The following is a 23016-nucleotide window of genomic DNA, read 5'->3' on the forward strand; positions in this document are numbered from 1 at the left end:
GGCAATAGGCAAGACTTACGTTTTGGAAATAAACACTGTGAAATATAGCATGACAGGAACAACAGAAAAAGGGATGTAAGAATACTTATTTAGGTTTGTTGAATATCTCTGTGTCTAAGCAATAGTTTGAGCATTCATAAATCCAAGCTGTTTAACAGAGACTTGTAAGAAGACCATGTACAGATTCCTGTAAGAGTGCATACATTGAGAGAATTATGCTTGGCTGGCAGTGTACAGATAAGCAAAATGCCTACATTGGTAACAATCATTTATGATTCCTAGATTGATCAGTCAGGAATGCAGATGAGTGTTTTAAAAAAGTTAGAGTAAATTCTTATCTATAAAAATTACTTCATTAGTATTTTAACCTGAAAGAGGGGAAGGGGCTAACCGCAATTACATCACATCGCTGCTAAGTATTTTGCTCCCTGTCCATTTATTTATCAATTCTTAGAGATTAAATTGCTACAGATTTGGTGGGGAAAAAAAGTACATATTTGTATTTTTCTCCATATAGATGTCTCTCTATGTTTACATATACATAAATAATATTTACAATGAAAAATTATCTTTAAAACTTTTATATCAGACTGTGAAAACATTAAAACATTAATGGGTTGTATTTGGAGATTACTTTGACTTCTCCATATTTGTATGAATTACTTTAAATTGTGGCCTATTAGATAAAGCTTAGTATCCTTAAAGAGTATTAGAAAATATTTTTGCAAATTTTCCATTCAGTAGTGCAACCTGAAATGACTGCCTTTATCTCAAAAGATGCCTGGGAGGTTTAACCAAGTTAGATACAGTGTCTGTATTGTCAGCAATTTAGTGTTGATGTGATAGCCTAAAGGCAAATTCATCTTTTGTATATACAGTTTTTAAAAACCCTATGTAATAAAGAGTCCTTTGAGCGCAACTCTTGACTTCTAGCAGAGTGGAAATTGCATATAAAATGCATGGCCTCTCAATTTTTTTGTTTGTTTAAACCTTCCCCTACTTAGAGTTAATTGCTAAAGGCATCTCAGTGTTTCTCCCCCTAGAAGCTGAGCTTAGTGAAGGCCGTTTTTCTCCCCGTTCTTTCATGCAGGTCAGCACACAGAATATGAAGATGGGTGGGCTGCCTCGTACAACACCACCCACCCAGAAGCCACCAAGTCCACCGATGTCGGGAAAAGGAACTATTGGGTAAGTGCAGTTACTAAATGTGTAAATGGCTTTGGTGAACAGAGGGGAAAAAAAGGGAAGATTTTTTTCTTTTTCGGTAGTGTGGTTTTTTTTGGTTTTTTGTTGGTTTTGTTTTAACCGTTCACAAAGGTCAAGAGGTGTTATATCTGCATCCTTTAACACTGATCACGTCTTATATATCAATTAGCATGTTTCTGCCAGAAGACAGTGGGCATCGTCAGCCTTTCCCAACAGGAACCCTTTATTGTTGCAGAACACTTAAAACTACATGCTTTAGAGTAAAGAGTCGTTAACTGTGTGGCTTAGGTGGTGCTAAACAACTGGAAAATTAGTATGTGGCACTGTCCATTAATTATTTGTGCTGTGTGTGATAAAAGTACTTTCCTATTAAGTCTATGAACTTCACTTTCACCTTAGTGTTGGTATGTGATTACGTATATACATTCAGACTGTGGTGCTTTATTTTGAATAAGATATGGATTACTTTTAGAAGAAGAATGGGATGTGCAACACAGAGTTTATGAATAGGAAAAGCATCTGGAGATTGAAGTACATGAAGAACATACTAAATTGTTTTATCTCGTCCTACGAAGTAGATACTGCAAACTTACAGAAAAACATTTTCTTAGCTCCCATTACTGATTAGTATGTAGCTGTCTTTTAAAGAATGAAAAGTCTTTGGTTTTGTCTGTATTATCTTAATTTGCTTCTGAAATATGCTTGTTGTTGTGTAGGCGTCACTCCCCCTATCGTACGCTGGAGCCAGTACGTCCTCCGGTGGTACCAAATGACTACGTGCCTAGCCCAACACGCAATATGGCTCCCTCACAACAGAGCCCTGTTAGAACAGCTTCTGTGAATCAGAGGAATCGCACATACAGGTATTCAGTGTACTCCCGTACAAAGTGTGGTTAGCATTGCATAAGCATATGGACAGAAAATGCTACAATAAATATCAAATCCATCTGCACCTCTACAGTGAAGCTTGCTACTTCATGATATGGACTGAGAATGTCATTTGGCATGACGAGAATGCGCTCTAATAAAACCAGAATAGTGAATCATGTTAAGATTGTTCACTTAATCCCCTAGTCACCTTAATTTTAGTGCTATCACTTAGTTACATTACTTAATGAATTACTAAAATTGTGAAGTCTTTCAAGTAGGTAGATCATAATATTATTTTACAGAATGCTTACAAAACTGGGAAAAGACTTTGTACGTAACTGGACTTCCACATATTGAAGGACTGCATAGTATGCTTATAGTTCACATTTTTGTTTGAACAGTCATTGATGTTTATAGCTTGAGTAGCTGAAAAAGAGCGTTGTATTTTGAGGGTACTGATAACTTCAAACACAGAATAAAGCTGAACTGTATTACCAAAGGTTCTGCAGAAGGCTAGCCTTATCTCTAGGATAATAAGAGTTTCATGATGTGACAGGTCTAAATGCTTCCCTTGGAATCTTTTCTTTTTAAACATCATAAGTACTTGAGGATGGCTAACCAAATGGACTTAAGAAAATCTGACTTTTACTTTACTATCTTACAATTTCCAGATTTCAGTAGTCTCATATGAAAGCATATAAATCAGACTCTAAACAGTTTACGCGCTTTATCAGTTACAGGAAAAATGTCTGTAGTCTGTATTTGCTCGGTAGGGGTTTAACAATATTGGAATGACGTGCTTTGGAACAGGATTCCGGAGGTGTTTCATTTTTGGGCAAGTTCACTAAAACTAACTGAAAAACCTGTTGTGTTGGAGTCAAAAGTGAAGACTTCTAGGAAAACTAAGCTTCATAAAGGTTGATATCATCCTTGTTTCTTTTCTCGTTCCCTGTTACTTCTCTGAATTAGTAAGGTGGTATATGAGGGATCTTATGTTTCAGCATGTGCAGCAGCATATTCATACTCTGGGTTATTTTTTTGTTTCTTATAGCAGCAGTGGAAGTAGTGGAGGAAGCCACCCCAGCAGTCGGAGCAGCAGTCGAGAAAACAGTGGAAGTGGAAGTGTGGGTGTTCCTATTGCTGTTCCCACACCATCTCCTCCCAGTGTCTATCCAGGTAGATGGAAACTTGCTGTTCTGTTTCTGACTCAGCATTAACCTTTAGCATTTGCAAGTCTCCTAAACACAGTGGTGAGTAAACCCCAAGAGAAGTCTCAAAGTTCATTATCCAGAAACATGCAAGCCTTGAAAATTGCTTGCTATTGATAGTATGAGTTTGAATCAAGTAGTAGCTTTTCTGGGAGTATCTGATGTGCTCTAATGCTTCTTTTATATATTAATTTGTTTATCAGAATTTTTTGCCTGGCTGCCTGCATGTGACTAGGTAGGACACAACACCTTTTTTCAGTGGGCTGGGGGAAACTTCTCCTTTGTCCTTTCAAGCAAATAAATGTTTTTTCATTAGCTGTTCATGCAGATGTATAGAAGCATGCTTTTAGAAAATTAGATGAAATGAGAGGCAGGCACAGAGTAAATCTTTAGAACATTAATGCAAGCCTAACTGAGTTGTCACAAAAAGGCACTTGTTCAATGTAATTGCCCCAGTCTTTCCAGAAGTAGGAAGTGATATTAGTACTCCTTTTTCCTTTGCTCAGCCCTTTCAGTGAAGAAGAGTGTACACTTGGCTTGCAGTGTGATCTGAAATACGTGATGCTTCTGAACTAAAGAACTGGAAATTTTTGGCTTTCCTCTTAGGTATATTTTCTAATTCGTACAAAAGCTAAAGGCAGCGTGCTACAGATCGAAGCGTAAATAACAAGGTGTAAAGACATCTTTCAAAAGTAATGGCTTTCAGTGAAAAGTTCTGGGTTGTTCCCTTCAGACCTGGAAAGAAGTGGATTTGCTTGACCCTCATTTACCGTCTACCTAGGAATGAGCCTTTCTTTAACAGCTCCATTTTTCTTTCATCTCCTCGTGCATTCTAAAATACTGTGCATCTAATAAATAGCTAACACTGAATAGTTGAAGGCTTTCTCTAATCCTTGCTAACAGATCTCCTTATTAACTCCACCTCTTCCTCCTCTCTTCACATAGCCCCTGCTGGCTCGGCTGGCACTTCTCCCCTTCCTGCTACCTCTGCTCCTGCCCCCACTCCTGCTCCTGCCCCTTCCTCTGCTGCCCCAGATGCTGCTGCTGCTGCTGCAGGAGCTCAGCCCCTTGCTGATGGCTTCACCTCTCCAACTCCCCCTGCTGTCTCTTCCACACCCTCTGCAGGTGAGTGTCTGCTCCAGCTGGTGGGCAGGTGGACCCAGATGTGATCACGATCCAAGGCTTTTCAAAGTTACTTCAGAAGCAGTGATATTTTCTAGTTATATTTTTTTAAAAAATAGTTTAAAAAATCTGCTAATACCCAACTATAAGGTAATGGTTATAGTAGACAGTTCAAGGTGTTCTAGTTTTATGAACAGCAATCATTTAATTTTATCATTTTATTATTTTTACATTCATACAGTTTTTTTATTACATTATCATTTTATTGTGGTTTAGATACTGAGACTCTCATAGAATCATTGTGTTTGTGGGGAACCAGCACTGATAGTTCTGGGTCCAATTATTTTCTTTCAGTAACAGAATAAAATAAGTGCATTTAGCAAAGTATAATTTATATGCCTTGTCTCTTCAGTGCTTTCAAATGACAAGTCTCCTTCCAATGAACTGATAAAAAGGGAAATTTTTTTGCATTCAGTGTCAGGTAAAATACAAGTTTTTATTACGCAGAATAGTACTAAGCATTTTGTTTTAATAGGTGGTGCTTACGGTGTATATTGCAACTTGCTTTTTTTAATGCTTATGAAATCACCCTACATGTTTCATTTTCTCATGTGCTGAAGTTGCAGCATATAGTACTGACTAACCATAACACTGTTCTGTATCAGCTTTTGATGAGGAGTTATACCTGCATTGTAAAGATCTCCTTTAGACAGCCAAATTCATATATATATATATAGCTACCTACGTGCTTCGTTGCTTTTCATTATAGTGGAGGCTGATAACAACAGTGTGAATTGGTTTGTGTGTTTATTAGCGTTGGTCTCTTTTAGTAAGAGTGCCAGAAGCACTCTTGAAATCGTATTTAGTTTACGGTGCTGTGGTTCGTATAAAATTAGAAAATACTTACACTAGAATATGTCACTATGACTAGAAGCTTCTGAACTGTGATGAATTTTGGTATCAGAAGATGATCCTGATGTCTAAACTACTTCCATGTTTAGAAGATGAGCTGTGTCATATGGCGTCTCAATCAGTTTTCCCTTTTTGATGCACTGTCAGTATCCCAGTTCTTAAGCCATATTGCTTCTGTATTTTTGACAAGTCAAAGTCAAGCAGAGGTTAATATTTTAATGGCTAGAAATTCACATTCACAATTAAGAGACATTTCAGGTTACTTACCGTTTTTAAGATCTTTTGTTTCCCTGTGCAATTAGTGAGGTTGCTTGCATGACTTCTCTGAAATAAAGTATTTGAAGAGACTGGATAGTTTACCATTTATGAGGCTGTAGTAGTTTTTGGTTCATAAGGATCTCTTATCCCTGTTTCTTCTCTCTTCCCATCCTTCCAATCACCACCAATTTCTACCAGTGCATTAAGTCACAGGGAGAGAGACACATTGGAAAGACACTTTAGGAAAAATGTGAAAAAGCCTATACACTAGGTGGATTGCTTCTTAACTGTTCTTCTTCCTCATCTGTAAAAAGTGCATTTTTTGAGATGTACATATCTGTACAAAGCAGGAGGAATGTGAATCTCTAGTTCATGCATTTGCTCTTAGAAGCAAGTAACACAGCAAGCAACTTGCATTTTATTTACTGACCTAGTGTGAAGTTTCGCAAAGCAACGAACAATGGAGAACAATGCAGGTTTTTAAAGAATTGCACATTCATTTGTTCCGTTTCCCTGTTTACTTCCCTGCATGCATGTCTCCTCAAGCACAGTGACCATCCCTTCTTCCCTTGTTTTCTTGAAAACTCTGAAATTTACTTCTAGCACAAATGGTGGAGGCAGAATAGTTAAGGAGGGTAATAACCCATATGGGTATAACAAATACAGTTTACTGTTTACTGTTATATACAGTATATAAGCCAGAGAACTTTATGTGAGCACAGAAGATAGCTTAATGGTCTTGCTTCATTTATTGCTTGCTTAGATTCAGGATCAATTACTTTGATATACAGGAAGTGATTAAAATGGAGAGAAAGTTTTTGAGGAGTTGTTTCAATTGTCAGCTCCCTGAAAGAGGGTCTTTGAGTATGATTTTATTTATTCCATCCTTCAAGCAGTTTCTAACATTCTCTTCTCCCCAGATGATTCTCTGCATACTTCCTGAACAGCACTAACATAGTCAGTATTGTGTTTTTCAGTTGTAGAAGGTAATAGCTTTGAATCTTGGAAATGGTATGCAGTTAATTTGTACGTGTATGTTGCTTAATTGCTGGACTGTGAAGTGGGTTTTTTTGCAGGTTTATAAATAACTAAATTTGCAAGAAGTTGTGGTGGGTTGACCCTGGCTGGACACCAGGTGCCCACCAAAGCCGCTCTATCACTCCCCCTCCTCAGCTGGACAGGGGAGAGAAAAATATAACAAAAGGCTCCTGGGTTGAGATAAGAATAGGCAGATCCCTCATCAATTACCATCACGGACAAAACAGACTTGACTTGGGGAAATTAGTTTAATTTACTACGAATCAAATCAGAATAGGATGATCAGAAATGAAACCAAATCTTATAAACGCCTTCCTTCCACCCCTCCCTTCTTCCCGGGCTCAACTTCACTCTGGATTTTCTCTGCCTCCTCCTCTGCAGTGGCACAGTGGGACGGGGAATGGGGGTTGCGGTCAGTTCATCACATGTTGTTTCTGCCGCTCCTTCCTCCTCACACTCTTCCCCTGCGCCAGCGTGGCGTCCTTCCCATGGGAGACAGTTCTCCATGAACTTCTCCAACGTGGGTCCTTTCCACAGGGTGCAGTCCTTCAGGAACAGACTGCTCCAGCATGGGTCCCCCACGGGGTCACAAGTCCTGCCAGCAAACCTGCTCCAGTGTGGGCTCCTCTCTCCACGAGTCCCCAGGTCCTGCCAGGAGCCTGCTCCAGCATGGGCTTCCCACAGGGTCACAGCCTCCTTCGGGCATCCACCTGCTCTGGCGTGGGGTCCTCCACGGGCTGCAGGTGGATATCTGCTCCACCGTGGACCTCCATGGGCTGCAGGGACACAGCCTGCCTCACCATGGTCTGCACCAGGGGCTGCAGGGGAATCTCTGCTCCGGCACCTGGAGCACCTCCTCCCCCTCCTTCACTGACCTTGGTGTCTGCAGGGTTGTTTCTCTCACATATTCTCACTCCTCTCTTCTCCAGCTGCCGTTGTGCGGTTGTTTTTCCCCCTTCTTAAATATCCCAGAGGTGCTATCACCATCGCTGATTGACTCGGCCTTGGCCAGTGGGGGGTCTGTCTTGGAGCCGGCTGGCATTGGCTCTATGGGGCACAGGGGAAGCTTCTAGCAGCTTCTCACAGAAGCCACGCTGGTAGCTTCCCTGCTACCAAAACCTTGCCATGCAAACCCAATACAGAAGTTCTTATAATACATTATATAAAATGGATAACTGAGAATTATTTTCTTTCATTTTGAAACTTTGTAGCTTAGACACTGTTGTATTTTCATACTGTCTTTTCTGAGCAGTGCTGAGTATAGGGAGTTGGGAGAGCTGTTTTTTCTGTTGCTGTTGAGACATCCATTGTCCTGCCAGTCTGTCAGCTGAACTGGCTGACTGCTCCCAGGGTACAGCCTGTCTTAAACCCCCCCACACCTTTCCAAGCCTTTGAATCTTGAATGCAGATATAAAAAAAGCAGGCATCATTCTTCTCTTTGCTAATACATTTCTCTTCCTAACCTAGGTCACCCAGTTCAGTTCTACAGCATGAACAGGCCTGCATCTCGACACACGCCCCCAACAATAGGGGGATCTTTGCCATATCGGCGTCCTCCTTCGATCACATCACAGGCAAGCCTTCAGAACCAGATGAATGGAGGACCATTTTATAACCAGAATCCAGGTAGGAAAGTTTTTCTGCTCTGTTGAATTCAGCATAGTAGTGAATGGAGTGGCCTTCAGATCTCTGAAATCTTATGTTCTGTCTCCATTGCAGATCTTGCATTTAGTCTCAGGTAACTTCCAGTACGTTGCTGGTAGCTGTGCCAAAGCTGCAGTCCAAGTACAGAGCATTCAGCTTCCATTATGGCAAGCAGCTTAAAACAATACTGGCTTTGTTGCCAAATAAATTACTTCTGATCTCACAGTCCCTTTAGACAAGCTTTAGTCCTTTACTACACCGTATGTCATGAATCTGCTGTCGTGCAGGATGGGTATTTGATTTTGCACTAGAACACTGATTCTTCATTAATCAGTCTTTATCTTGTATGCTTTTTCCTTCTGATCAATGGACAGTTCAAGAAATTGCACTTGTTATAAAAGGGGAAGCATTAGACACCTTAGAGACATCAGTGGTGTCTGGTATGGGATGCAAGGGAGCTGTGTCATCTGCTAAATCCACAGGTGATGTTATTTTAATGGCAACCTGTCTTCAAAAGCAGGATGAGGAGTGGCTTGTCCTGTGTGTCAGGCAGAACAAAGTAGCTTTTCATCTAAGGAGTCCTTTTCCTTGTGCTTCTGATGTGACGTGAAGGTTTTGATACCACAGTAGGGGAGACTTTCTCTTTTGACAAAGCCACAGAAAGATGCAGGAGACATACTGAAGGTTCCTTGTTAGGAAATGCCCTATTACCAGCAAGATTGAACGTCGACTTGCAAGCACTACAGCGCGTTTGTGTTTTGTTGTTGTTGTAGTGGGTTTTGGTGGGTTTTTTTCTTTTAAATTGAACACTGAACTTGGAATTAGGTCAAATGCTGCTATCTGCATTTAAGGGATTTGATCACGTTCAAATATTACTGCTTGGGAGCTACCTCGCAGAGAGATGTGTGTGCTTAACTTGAGAAGGAAATGGATGGTCCTGCTGGGGATGGGGGGGTGGAGGAGATTATATGACTAAATCGCAGCCCTGTTGCCTGAAATATGTGGTATTTGTTAAGCACATTATATGCCTATTGAAGGCTGAAGGGGAATAGGCAGGAAGGAAAGGGTAACAGCAATAAAAGAAACCTTTCAGGATTACCTTTGCAGTAAAGAGGATTTTCAGTATATCCAGAGAGTTTCTGACAACTGCTGTGCATTTCTGCTTTAGCAAAGGGATTCTCTGCAAGCTACCATTGCATTGTTAATAGGTAATCACAGAAGATGCCAAATAGACTTTAAATAAGTTACATAACCACAAATCAGTCTGTGTATCCAAAAAGAAGATAATGATTATAGTGATTAGTCACTTGAGCTGTAAATCACAAAAAAAAATACTTCAGTTATACTGGCGTATTTGATACAATGTAAATAAGCAGTTGTAGTAAGAGACTTTTTTTAATATACCTAGCAGAATACAGAATTTATTAGCTTTGCAGTTATACTGAATCAAGTTTTTTGGCCTGTACCTTGAAAGGAGAGGATGCTCAAGCATGCATAATTGATGAAGACCCTAAGAACAGGGGGACTGTTGTGTCTGTAAGGAGCAAGGTTAGTAGTGACAGGACAGGGGCCATGATTGCTTCTCAGCATTCCTTAAGAGAGGGAGAAAACGCAAACTTAAGAGGTGAAAAAGAGACCTTACAACGGGCAGAGGAGTGTGCCAGCTATGGCTTGTTCTTCTTTGCAGGGTGTCTGGAAATAAAGCAGTACTGTTTTTTTCCACTTCCATTTTTTAGTATGTTGGCATAGTCATTTTTGTTTATTCACTTCACAGGAGGATGAAAGATACTTGCCTTGCCTGGTTCTTTTGAATGCCACTTCTAAGATAATATAATTTCTCTACTTCATGGTGAGACCTTTTTAACAACTGAAAAGAAAATATTAAGAGATGCAGACCCTAAATGATGTCAGCATATGTCTGTCCCAAAGCCACTCTTGCCAGCCACGCCACCTAACAAGTGTTTTAACTTTGCGACCTTAGATACCAGTATCTAAGCAGTATAGAGCTCAGCACAGGCTAAAAAAGCCTGTGGGAGAAACTGGGCAAGTATTGAGATGGTGGTCTGCACTACACACTATTTGTATAGCTGAATTCTTACCAGGCTGAAGCAATCTAGTGGAAGGTGCTCTGGAGCATTTCTGAATTAATTTACAGCAACTGTGTAGATGAAGTCTTAATCTACCAATGGTCTATATGGGAGGATGCTGGGAGGGAACGTTTAAGCTGGTGTTTATCTCAGCTTTTGAGACAGCAGAGGTACGGTAAAGTTCTTCTGATGCACTTTATAAACAACGTCATTATTAATAAAATATTTATTGTATTGGCTCCTAATGGTCAAAACTAGCTTAGCGTCATTATATATCATACAGAGACAATATAACATGATAGTCCCTGCACTGTGCATAGACTGAAGCACAAACCAGACAGTTAAGATAAACAAGGAATGATGTCAACTAGTGTTAGCATCACCATTTTGATTTAACTACACAATCCGAACTAAACTAAGGGATTTTTTTATATTTGCTTGGAGTACTTGTGTAGAGTGATTTATTTTTCTACATGGAAAGCCTCGTTATTTCTTTCAAAGAAATATATATAGCACACGAACAAAGTACACTGAAGGGACCTAGGAAACTGAAGCTAGTTTCATGTGATAGATATGAATTGTATGAATCCATATGATGATAAATAGAGGAAACATTTTTAAACTGAACATTTTTATAGCATATATAATTAAAAAGGCAGGGACTTCATAGTTGCACAAGAGTGCTGAATTAATGAATATTACTGCATTTCAACAGGACTTCAAATTCAAGTTCCCTTTTCCTGCTTTGAAAAAATGCAACACCAAATCTTTTTCCAGCTACTGTGGTTACATTTGAAGGAATAAATACTGTCAAAGGTCACGTCATTCATAGAATCATAGAATGATTTGGGTTGGAAGGGACCTTAAAGATGATCTAGTTCCAACTCCCCGCCACGGTCAGGGACACATTCCACTAGACCAGGTTGCTCAAAGCCCCGTCCAGCCTGGCGTTGAACACTTCCAGGGTTGGGGCATCCACAGCTTCTCTGGGCAACCTGTTCCAGTGCCTCACCACCCTCATGGTGAAGAATTTCTTCCAAATACCTAATCTAAATCTACCCTCTTTCAGCTTAAAGCCATTACCCCTTGTCCTATCACTAGATGCCCTTGTGAAAAGTCCCTCTCCTGCTTTCTTGTAGGCCCCCCTTCAGGTACTGGCAGGCTGCTATAAGGTCTCCCCAGAGCCTTCTCTTCTCCAGGCTGAACAACCCCAACTCTCTCAGCCTGTCCTCATAGGAGAGGTGCTCCAGGCCTCTGATCATCTTCGTGGCCCTCCTCTGGACTCACTCCAACAGGTCCATGTCCTTCTTATGTTGGGGGCTCCAGAGCTGGACGCAGTACTCCAGGTGGGGTCTCACAAGAGTGGAGTGGAGGGAATCACCTCCCTCGACCTGCTGGTCAGGCTTCTTTTGATGCAGCCCAGGATACGGTTGTCTTTCTGGGCTGCAAGCATGCACTGCCGGCTCATGTTGAGCTTCTCATCAACCAACATCCCCAAGTCCTTCAAGTCAAAGGAACTGTAATTAGAAATGTATTTCCATTTTTTTCTCAAGAAATATCAATTAAATGGAGAGATAAGTGAGCTCGCTTTATATGGAGGTAGAAGGATATTTTTGCACAAAAAGGATAGTTGCTTTGTTGTTTTTTTTTTGTTTGGGGTGTGTAGTTGTGAAAGGAATGTGAATGTGAGTGACAGAAGAAATTCAAAGCACTTCAGATGATAGTTACTGAAATAAGCAAACAGAAGAAATTTTGAGACATGAATTCTAAATGTCCTGGAGTTCTTTTCATTTGCTATGATGATGTGAATTAATTCTGAAAAATACTACATCATACCTGGCAATTTTCTTACCAGCTCTGGAATTAGTCTGAAATGTGTTTAGTTCTGTTCTGCAAGCTAAATAAATGTACTGGTACATGAAATGTGGTACATGAAGTGTAGAGCTTTTTCCGCTCATTCTTTTGGATATGACTATATGTTTTTGTATGCCACTACTAACAAGAAAATTATTTAGTTGTGCTTTCTGAAAAATAATCTTCTAAGTTGCTTAAAGAATATTACTGCATTACTCTTGCAAAGTGATACTAAAACTAGATAAAACTAGTTAACTATTTTTTTAACTTAACTAGGTCAAGGAAACTTTCATTCCTGGCTTAAACCACAGTTCAGTGTTACAACACTTGCAACGGGCTGATAGTATATTCTTTAAATGTGAATTCACATGCATTGTGACAGCTCTTCTGGTACCAGTAAAAGGGCTGTTCAAAGTTCAGTGCAGTGGTCTGCGAAATCAGGTGGGAAGGAAATGAGGCAGCACATCTGGAATAGGCCCTGTTGTTTGGCAGCAGCACGGTGCACTTGTTCTACCAATAAGGTCAGAAAGTTTTGTGTCTTCCAAGTACTTTAAGCTCAGTTCTCAAAGGTGTCTTTTTCTGTTTCGCCTAAAATAACTGCCTCATTTGATGTTTTTTTTTTTTACCTACGTTTTGGAGAAAACTAGTTATATCGATCTTCATTACTAAGGATTCGTGGATGCTGTTAACAGAAGTCGCCTCTATAAATATCAATTTGATCTGAAAGGGAGAGGATTATAGGGAGAGAATCCACTTGATATGTTTGTTAGTTAGGTCTGTTCATAAAGTGCTATACTGCTAATAGTAATAAACTTCAACTTAAGGAAATCTCATAAATCAGAAAAATACTTCGGCATGGATTCTTAATCTTATGAAAAAGAGCTGGCTTGGAAACTTTAAAAACAGAGAAGTCTCCTTGAAGTTAGGATTAGGAATGTGCTCAAACCACCTGAGCCATTTTTCTTTGTATGTCAGCCTTTTTATCTCAGCTTCTTGGCAGACTGCTACACTGTCTGAGTGGTGGTGATGTCTACTTTCCTGTTTGCTGCTTTATTGTGTTTCTAACTGAATGCCTCTCTCTTTTTAATTTCTGTGGCAGCATCCCTTGCTCCTCCTCCCCCCTCCATCCTACAGGTAACTCCACAGTTACCACTAATGGGATTTGTGGCCAGAGTTCAAGAAAACAGTAAGTTTGCTGCTTCCTTGTGCTATGATTTATTACTGGATTTGGCTTTTGTTCTGAGCGAGTGAAAGATTTGTCTGTATACAGCCAGAATTCTGCCTTCTCTACTGCCTCTGCAAGTTTGTCTGAAATTGTGAAGGGAGGAAAAAGGAAATAATTTTATTGGAGGAACCCGATTCTTCCTTCTCTGAATTTTATTGTCTCGAGTATATTTCCATAAGTTCTATCGGTCCCAGTGCAACTGATTGGGAACCTGCTACCATGGTTCTAGAGACGTTTTCATGGTTATACTATTGCTTGTTTTCAGTTTCAGATACTCCTCCCCCACCACCGCCTGTGGATGAGCCAGTGTTCGATGAATCTCCACCTCCACCCCCACCTCCAGAGGATTATGAGGAGGAGGAAGCAGCTGTGGTGGAGTACAGTGATCCATATGCTGAGGAGGACCCTCCTTGGGCACCAAGGACATACTTAGAAAAGGGTAGGTTTAGAGCTAGTGGAGATGGTAGGGTCGTGTTTGTAACAACGTTTTGTATAAGCTCCTGCCATCCTGCTTTGGACATGGAGTCTGCCTAGACTCCTTCGTAGCCAGTATTTGGTATTGTGGTAGAGGTGCTCCTCCAAATGGCAACTTAAAGAACGAAAGTTAAGCTACTCTTCTGAGTCTGACTCTTTCACCCCTTTCTCCACAAAGGGAAGATAATAATTAGCTGGTTTAAAATATTTTTAAAAAATAAAACATATTAAAAACATATTTTTAAAATCCTCTGTAATCTACTTAAGACTCACTTTTCAGTAGCCTGCTTAATCCTAATGATCAAACTTGTATGAGGTCAAAAATGAATGAATCAGTGCTGTAATCGCACTTGAACTTTGAACATATGGGTGCCTCTGGAGAAGTGCTGCGATGTGTGTTTGGGGCTCTGGATGCTGCATCAGTGTGAGGCTGAGCTAAGAAGTGCTGGGTCTGTGTAGGACTGACTAACTGAGGCATTGCTGCATGGCTGCATCTAGATGTCTTGCAGTTCTGAAGCAGGAGTGTGGAAATATGCTGGAGAAAAACTACAGGTAAAATAAACTGAGTAAGTAAATGGCTTAGGTGCACTTGAATATGAAAAGTCCTACTGCCTGGTGTTCTCCTGTGAAACAGGGTCATGTACCTCTTAGTAAAGGGTGATACAAAATCTAACGTTGCAAAGCAACCAGGCATCTCAGCTGAGTGACTGTTACACACATTCAATCTGCATCAGGGAAAAAATTCAAGAATGCCACAAAGATAAACCCAATGCAGGACGTGGGGGGGAAGAAGATGGAAGAGGTACTTTCTGCCCACTCCAGCCCAAAGAAAATATTGCTATTTGTGAGGGAGATGGAGCAATATGTGGCAGTTTTTCTGTTATTCCCCCACCCTCCATCTAGCTGGTGTGTTTAGTGCAAGGACTACCCGGGCTTTGCTGACAAGCTGAGACCATTTGTCAGACAAAGTGGCTGACTTACAGGGTGTTTACATGACTGGCTTTATCTGTTGACCTCTCCACACCCCTGAATGACAGCAATCGTCACTATAATTCTGTTGATACAGAAAGGCTCTTTGTTTGATTAAAAGTTGCTTCAGCTTATTCTTGTCAGCGAAGCTTATTTCCATGAGGGAGCACAGGGTAAAAAGGAATCTCATATACAAAGTACTCTTCTTGCTGTACAGTTTGGAGGGTATTCCTGATTATTGATACTAGTTACCTGGCTTCACAAAATCAGGTTTTGGAGTGGGGTGGGGTTGCTGATATTGCATTTCTTTCTTTGGGAGAGGATGGCAAATTTCTTCAGGTTAGGACCAGTACAGATCATTTCAGCAAATACTGGATGTGCTACTTTACTTAATGATCTCCTCCTTATCAGGTAGTTCTGAGAATGTGCACTGTCTGCTCAGTTTCATTGTTACTGATGTATTTTGTGCTGGATGAAGATTGCAGGCATGTTACTTTTTGATAGGAGAGTGAGTCTCAAGATTTTTCTCTGTATTTTTCAAGGCATAAGACACTCTTTAGCCTAATGCTACATTCGTATCACTATCTTTGTTATGTTTCTGTTATTCCTGCCACCTGGCCCTCAGCAAATACTCAGTGGCATTTCAGTTAGGAGCAAAAGGGAAGAAAGAGGACCCTGATGCGCATTGCCTGTTTATAGTATCTCATACTAATGCAAGGTGGGGGGTGTGTGTGTGTTTGTTGGGAAGAGAAGCCACGAAATCATGCGGCACGTGGCCTGGGAAAACAACTTCCTATTTGGAGAAATAATGACATTTGAATTGTAGCATATTGTTCAGATCTGCTTTTCTGTGTGGCTTCTATAAGCTTGTGAACGAAAATAATTTATATAGGTGCATATATGCACAGATCTGTTCTATCTCAGCAGGCAGTCCAGGCACTTCTACTTTGATATTTACAAGGAAAATCACGTGGGATAGCAAAACTGTAATGGGAGTCTTTAAAGATAAGCTGGAGAAAGTCAGGCATTTAGTCAGAACATTTTTCCTGCAGAAAAGCAAAAGTATAGGAAACCAAACTTTCTCTTGTATTGATGTAGAGTCCCATCCAAAACCATAATTTTGATCTGTATTTTGAAAACTAGATGACTAAAACATCTAAAAGGTTGGTCTGTTCTAGAAACAGTCATAACAGTTATAAAAAATTAAAGTGCTTACAATGTATGAAGAACTATTAAACAGTAGTTTTAGGATACCAGAAAAAATGAGATGCACATAGGTGTGGATTCTGTTACTTTTTTTTTCGTAGCAAACAAGCTTTAAAGTTAATGAAAAGCTCCATGCTAAAAGAGGACTTTAATACTCAAAGAATGTGTATCCTTATCTTGCTGTGAACTAATAATGCTTTATCTTCTGCAAAATAATTATTCCTATGGCAACTCCTTAAGTTCCTACAAATAGTATTCTGTGCCACATCATTCAAAGTGGAGGTGTCAAATACAGAGGGTTGCTATATATTGAGATGGGATTCAGTATGATCGTGTTCTGTAAAGGGGTCATGCAGTGTGGGAGGTATATTTAACATCAAGAGCTGCTCTAACCTACAGCTGAGGAACAAAGTGAATAGCAGATCCATTTTGAACAGAAGGAGAAACTCTTGGGTAGGATACAGTTACTGGGGATGTTGAACTTGAGGATGGTACCACATGGCTGTAATAGCAACAGCCAACCAGCAACATCCAGGAAAGTGAGCTGCAGTTTTCCATTGAGCTGTGTGTCTGGGTCTGTGGCATGAAAAGGTAAGAAAATGTCCCAACTTTGCAAAACAGATGAACAGAAATGGGTATCCAGAAGGAAAAATTGCCTGCATACCACACAGAGAAAGTGTGTTGTCACAGCTACCAGATCTCAGTTGGATAACCAGTCTGGCCTGCATTTGTGGTCAGTTTGATGTAACAGAGTTCAGCCAAACTCTGTCTAATTGTTGAAGAACCAAAGATTGGAAGAATATCAACCTAAATGAGTAATTCTGTTTTTCATATCTGCATTGAAACATGTTCAGATAGAAACTAAAAGAGGTCCTGGCTCAGTCTTGCAGGGAAGGATGCCACCTCCTGAGTCAGTATTGCTGCTTCCTGTCTCATCTGGAGCCTTTTTTTGCAATACTGGCCTGGGCTCCTGGTAACTCGTGGTGTGTGGCAAGCTCACAGCTTGAACTGGTGGGGCCACAGACAGAAGGATTAAACAGTCTTTTAGAGAAAGAGAGAAACATTGCCAGTACAAAAGAAACATGCAGGAGGAAGCAATGGTGATGTAAAAACAAAACCAGGCTTCAGGTAATTTTATAAGAGGCTTAACAAGAAGCGAATTTTCATCACAAACTTAGGGAAGAGTTTACTACTTGTGATCATGAAATAAGGAATCAGTTCAGTATCAGAAGGGACTGGAGTGCACTGAAAAATGAGAAAGAAAGGAATTGGAAGTTACCGTGATCCTTGGACTATTGTTATCAAGAGAATGAAGAACAAGAGCACGGTCAATCTGGGAAGAAATGTTTTAAAATGAACAGGTATAGAAGGCAGTTAAAAAGGAATTTTGAAGGACTTCACTTGAATGTATCACGTGTTCATATACTGACTTCTGTTTTTCAAGCTAAAAATTTACTCATTTCTCCATTTCTGTTTTGTTTCCTTAAAATGATATGTCTAAAACTAGTTCCAATGAGTTACTTAACAACTGTGCTGCTCTAAGCGTAGAGCCAGCAACATGTGTTTCTTAAATATACTCTGGTCAAATGATACAAATCTCCTGTTTGGGAGATCTATTTAGGAAAAAAAAAAATTTCTGTACATACTCTGATTCTCTACTGGGATTGATTTGTATATTTTACTTTATAATCTCTTCAGGATCCAGGTTTCCTTACTAAATATTTGTATTGATTCCTTTGCTCCCTCAAAAGGAAATGACCTCTTTTCTTTTGAAAAGAATGATGAGTTTAGTAGGAGTCTTGGACACTGTACTCATGAACACATGCTGTTAATTTTTTTTTCTCTTTGCTTTGGTTTAGAGTATTTTCCCTTCTATCCCCAGTACAAGATTTTAGGATCCCTGTCCAACGTCCATTTTGTTTCAATGGCAGCACTGCATGTTTCATTGCCAAGTGCTCAAAGCAGTGACTGATGCTATTTGTTAAAGTATTCAGAGTCTGGCATAGCTAATTTTCTATATGGAACACATAAGGATAGGACTGAGAATGGAAAAACATACCAAGTTGATGTCTGTTTTCTGCCATTTCAGGACAATGCTCTCTTCAATATTTGCCAGTGATTTGTCCAATTTCTTTGACTTTCCTAACAGCTTTAGTGCCTTCAGTAAGAAAAATGTCCTGATACAGGAGGTGTACATTTTGTTTCAGAGAACCACCTGACTTCTTCCTAGCTCCTAACTGGGGTTCACCCACCTTGGCACTGTATACGCTGGGAGTGACTTCTAGCTACTGGGACTGCACATATGCGTTTTACAGATTTAAATGTGGAGGTAGCTAAGGTAGATGGAAATCTGGGACATTAGCCTTGGGTCATTCTTACTGTGATCTGAAGAGAGCTCTTATTACTCTCCCTCTTCCATGTTTTCCTGTTGACCCTTAGTTGTGCAGAGATCTGGTTTTGCACATATTTCTAATACATGAATCTTGGAGCTGGTCTAAGTGGTCATAGACATGGGGAGTTACATCTACCTCCTTGTATCATTCCACACCAAAAGTTTATCATATATTTGTAAACTTTTCCTCTGGTGGGTCTGGAAATAGCAAGCATGGAAGAGTTAAAGTAGTCCTGGCTCATGTGCTTCAAAGCATGAGCTCTTATAAAAGGGGTTGGAAGAAACTGCCCCTCTCAGCAACTCATTCTGCACCCGTAGAGGTGAGGCAGTTCTCTGAGATTGCCTTGAACGTGGAGAACTTTGTAGGAGATGGGTTGATTTTCCTCCTCCTTCCTGTACCTCTCCTAACATTCATGCTCTGTTCTTTCCTAGTGGTGGCGATCTATGACTACACAAAGGACAAAGAAGATGAGCTCTCATTTCAGGAAGGTGCCATCATTTATGTCATCAAGAAAAATGATGACGGCTGGTATGAGGGGGTCATGAATGGAGTGACGGGGCTCTTCCCAGGGAACTATGTGGAGTCGATTATGCATTACTCGGAGTGAAGACTAGAGGACAGAACACTGCATCTCCTGCTGCAGGAGTTGTCAGGGCTTCCCAGATCTCCACCAGCCTCTGGGGCCCCATCCAGTATAGCTGAATGAAGGATAACTGTAACAACCACTTTTTTTTTTTCTTTTTTTTTTTTTTCTTCCCCCCCCCTGCCCCCCCCATACCCCCTGCTGTAAAACAATAGTGATTTGAGTTGTTTGAACAAATGGCTCTTCCGGCTGCCAGCAGAGGCTATCCTGAGCCATCTGACATTGAATTAAGCTGACCCATTCAGATGTTACAAACTCGTTGAGTAGCTGATACTTCACTTGAACTCTGACTTCTTCTGACAGGCTTTGGGATCTGTCTCAGGAATCCTGTGTGTCCTCATGGCAGCAGTGCCTGGCGCTTGGGATGCCCTGGATGCTTGCAGTGAAGGGTTACTGGCCAGTGGACATCCCTCCTGTTTCTACACTACGCTCCTGTGCAGCTGGAAGAACAGTCGTGTGCTAGCAAACACTGGGATTTCTACACAGAGCTGTTCCTGTAACTGATTTCAGGATAGTTGGATACATCTTTAGCATAAACACTTCCGCAGCTGCTCTGCACATGTAGGCTGACACAGGGGCATACAGAGCTGGCTTTCATTCACTCACCTTTCAGTTTAGACAATTAAGATGGCTGCAGCCCAGAGGACCCCCACCCCCATTTCCTCATCTTCTGAATGCCACAGATCTGTTTTGTGTTCTGCACTGATGTAAATGTGCTCCTCTCCGCAGCAAGCTACTTGCCATGGGTGCTGCTGGTTTAAACTCAACTCACAGATGCTGTTGACGGTGAAGGCAAAACAAAGTTTACAGATCTTCCTGGAGTCTGAGGATAAATTCCAGGGGCTGTGATCTAAGGTTCAAATCTACTCATGCCTGCTTGCACTAGAGAAACTTACCCCCAACTTTAGTCTTATGCACAATATAATCTTAAAAATCCAATCAGGTATTGTAAATTGGCTATTTTGTACTTGATGACTAGATTTGCATATGTACTGTGAGAGCCCTGTGCAGAGGCAGGACAAACGGCAATTGTCGTCTTCATGCCTGTTGCCAAAATCTCTTCAGTGGAAGTAAAAAGGGCTGTTGTGTGTACTGGTTTCCCATGGAAATCCAAGCAGTAACTAGTAGTAGTCCTAGCTCTTCCCCCAGCCCTCTCCATTGTTTATTAAAAAGAAATAGATATTTTGAGCTGTACTGGTAGATCTGGGGTGGAGTAATACCAAGTGAAGGTTCTGAAGCCCCTTGTGTTGATAGTTTGCTTTTTAATCTAGTCTCAGTTGAAAGTGCTGCTCAGTGATTCTGCCTAGCAGGTAAGTGTAAAGTGGTGGCTGTACTAGTCTGCCCTTAGGAAGGACTAAATGTTGTCTTTGGGTAAATGTCATGCATTAACAGAGTGAACTGATTAAACCTCCTGTTGCAGTCCTGTTAGCCTGCAAATTGAGCTGACCCCTGTATCGCAAGAGCCTCTTGGGCCAGGGCATCTTCCCGAACAACTTTTGACTGTCACCTGGCCAAGTTCCAGCTGGTACCAACAGTCGCTTGTCAAAGGTGAGACAGTGCTGCAGCTGTCTTCTGAGGCCTGCGTGTAAAACAGAGCAGTGTACAAGCGAGTGCTGCCGGGGCTGGGTTTGTGACGGTATTGGCAAAGATGATAGAAGTAATTGACCCAGTCCCAGTGCTTGGTAATTAGTGATGGAGGTGCAGGTTTGGTGCAAACCTGGGCAGGGAGGAGCCATAGCTGCTCAAGGGGGAAGAAAGAGGATACAAACAGGTGAGGAGTGTTTGTGGGATATGGATGAATTTGATCACCTGCTGTGAGCTTGCGGAAGAGTGTGTTCACTCCTGTGACAGCGCACAAGGAACTAGTTTGGTTGAAGCCTACAGGAGGTACAACTTTGAAGAAACTGGTGTGAAGATAGCAGTTACTTTCTCCCCTACTCAGTCCACAGCTGTGCAGCCAAGGCACTGCTGTCTTCTTTCTGGAAGCTGACAGCATTATTGTTGGGATGAGTGTTAGCCTGAACATACACCCTTCTGCCTTCCTCTGTGAAAACTTCTGTCTCGCAGCAAGACTAACAACAGAAGCAGCCATGTACAGTTCCTTCAGCCCATCGTTTCTCTGGGAGCAAGCCTAGAAACACAGCTTGTACAGTCGCTGGAATGACTGTTTCTAGTGTCATAGGGCAGGTCTACACTTTTTGCACAGGGAGGGAGTGCTAGCGGCCCAGGTGATTGAACAAGCCTTTGGTGCTCACAGGGTGGCTGTTTCCCAGGGCTATCCAAGCTTTCCTGGTTTCTCTTGGCCTGGGTGTGTTTGTGGTAAAGACTGAGCACACAATGCTCAAATGCATGAAGTTATGGCAGCTTAGTGAGTTACTGAATTGAGAGCTGAACCTCTCTCCCTGTGCACCCATGCTCCAGCTGGGAGGTCACACATTACTGAAATGTGTCTTTAACGCCATGTGTGAAAGAGCATGTGCTTGAGTACTTCTGACAGGTGGGTGGGGAGAGTGTGGGATACTGTGTGTGATACATGCCCGTGTCTTATCTTCATTCAGCTGGTTGTTCATCTTGCAAGTTTTCTGTGTTGCGAGAGCAGAGCAGTGTGAACTCTGGGAAGTGCTGAACGCTTGTCAGAGCTCAGCACAGATGACGCTGCAAAACCTTGGAAGTGGAATGTGTGAAGCTCCTTAAAGAACTGGCTTTGGTCTGATGGGCCAGGGGTTAGTTTGGTCCCTGCTGATAGCATGTGGAATTGTTTATCTTGCAAGAGCTGCTGGGATGGAATTTTTTGGGTCACCTCCTGCTGGTTTTATGCTTTATTATGCAGTACTAATGTAAAGAAATCTGTTGAGTTTTTATGCATATTTTTTATTTTGTACAGATTTTAATTCTGTGGCTTGTTTTGTGATGTAATAGTCATAGACCATGCTAAGGTAAACAGGCTTTGTATATTAATGTTACATAGATTGCATGCTAGTAAAGTCAGTGAGGGATGTGTTTCCAATTTTGTCCCTTGTAATTCTCCTTCTCTAAAACCTTCTCCACCTTCCTTTTTAATTTACATGTTTACTTTAAAAGGAAAAGGGTGTGGAGAAGGGCCGGGGGAGAAACACCTCAGTATTTCAGATAGGTGCACACCATCTCTTCACTGAGTTCTGCTGCCACAGCTGCAGGTGTTCAGCATCACAGGCTGTTGAATCAGCAGTGTGCATGAGAGAGAGGTGAGGGAAGGGGACACTCCAGAATAGCCCAAAGGGTGCTGTATGGCCAAAATGAGCATGCATCTCCCTTTGTGAGAGCTGCCTTAGCCCAACCAGCTGTTTTCATTTTGCACAGAAATCTGTCAGTGTCCTCTAGCGCTGTATTTAGCTTTGGTTTGCTGTCTCAGAGATTTCTTCCCTGCTCTTGGGCCCAGGGACAAAGCTATTAACTACAGCAGCCTTGCTGCCATGTGCCTGTGTGAGAGGTGGTCTGAGTGAGTCTGTCTGTCCCTACCTGGTGCTGAAGCAGGTTAGTTTGGTGCCTTTGTTCCAGCCTGAGATGGCTGAGATGATTGCATATGTCTCACCCATATTTTTTTTTTTCCCCTCTTCTTTCTCTTTTTCTTCCCTTTTTTTTTTTTTCTAAGATGGATTCATGTTGTTTGTTTGTTTCTCTCACTGGCTGTTGCAGCAGGGGGCTGAGAGGGGCAGGAGAGGCAAGCAGCATTTTTGTGCTTGAGCATCCTGATGGTGTGCCCATGCGCACTGGCTGGAGTAGGCACCAGAGAGCTGAAGCAATGCCTGAAGACTTGCTGGCCTGACTGGTGAGACACAGGCAGACACCTATACAGTGAAGAGCCATTGCTCTCACTGGAGGACAAGAGGTGCTGCATGGCCCCAGGGCTAGATGGCAGAGCTCGGTG

At 41.4% G+C, this 23016-nt stretch overlaps 1 protein-coding gene across 50 annotated transcripts in view; it reads left to right on the forward strand.

The window, feature by feature from the left end:
• The window catches only part of ABI2 (abl interactor 2), a 67727-nt gene extending 48598 nt beyond the window's left edge, over window positions 1-19129 (forward strand). For 5 of the 50 annotated variants that reach the window (XM_059820240.1, XM_059820246.1, XM_059820268.1 and 2 more), the window contains 6 exons: window positions 1091-1188; window positions 3128-3252; window positions 4230-4409; window positions 8082-8240; window positions 13690-13863; window positions 18898-19129. In XM_059820240.1, the coding sequence (XP_059676223.1) occupies window positions 1091-1188; window positions 3128-3252; window positions 4230-4409; window positions 8082-8240; window positions 13690-13863; window positions 18898-19073 (912 nt within the window). In that variant the 3' untranslated portion in view covers window positions 19074-19129. The other 45 variants (XM_059820224.1, XM_059820225.1, XM_059820248.1 and 42 more) reach the window with 29 other exon arrangements.
• The last annotated feature ends 3887 nt before the right edge of the window (window positions 19130-23016 follow it).

Source organism: Gavia stellata, chromosome 8 (genome assembly GCF_030936135.1).
Source record: "Gavia stellata isolate bGavSte3 chromosome 8, bGavSte3.hap2, whole genome shotgun sequence".
NCBI classification, from domain to species: domain Eukaryota; kingdom Metazoa; phylum Chordata; class Aves; order Gaviiformes; family Gaviidae; genus Gavia; species Gavia stellata.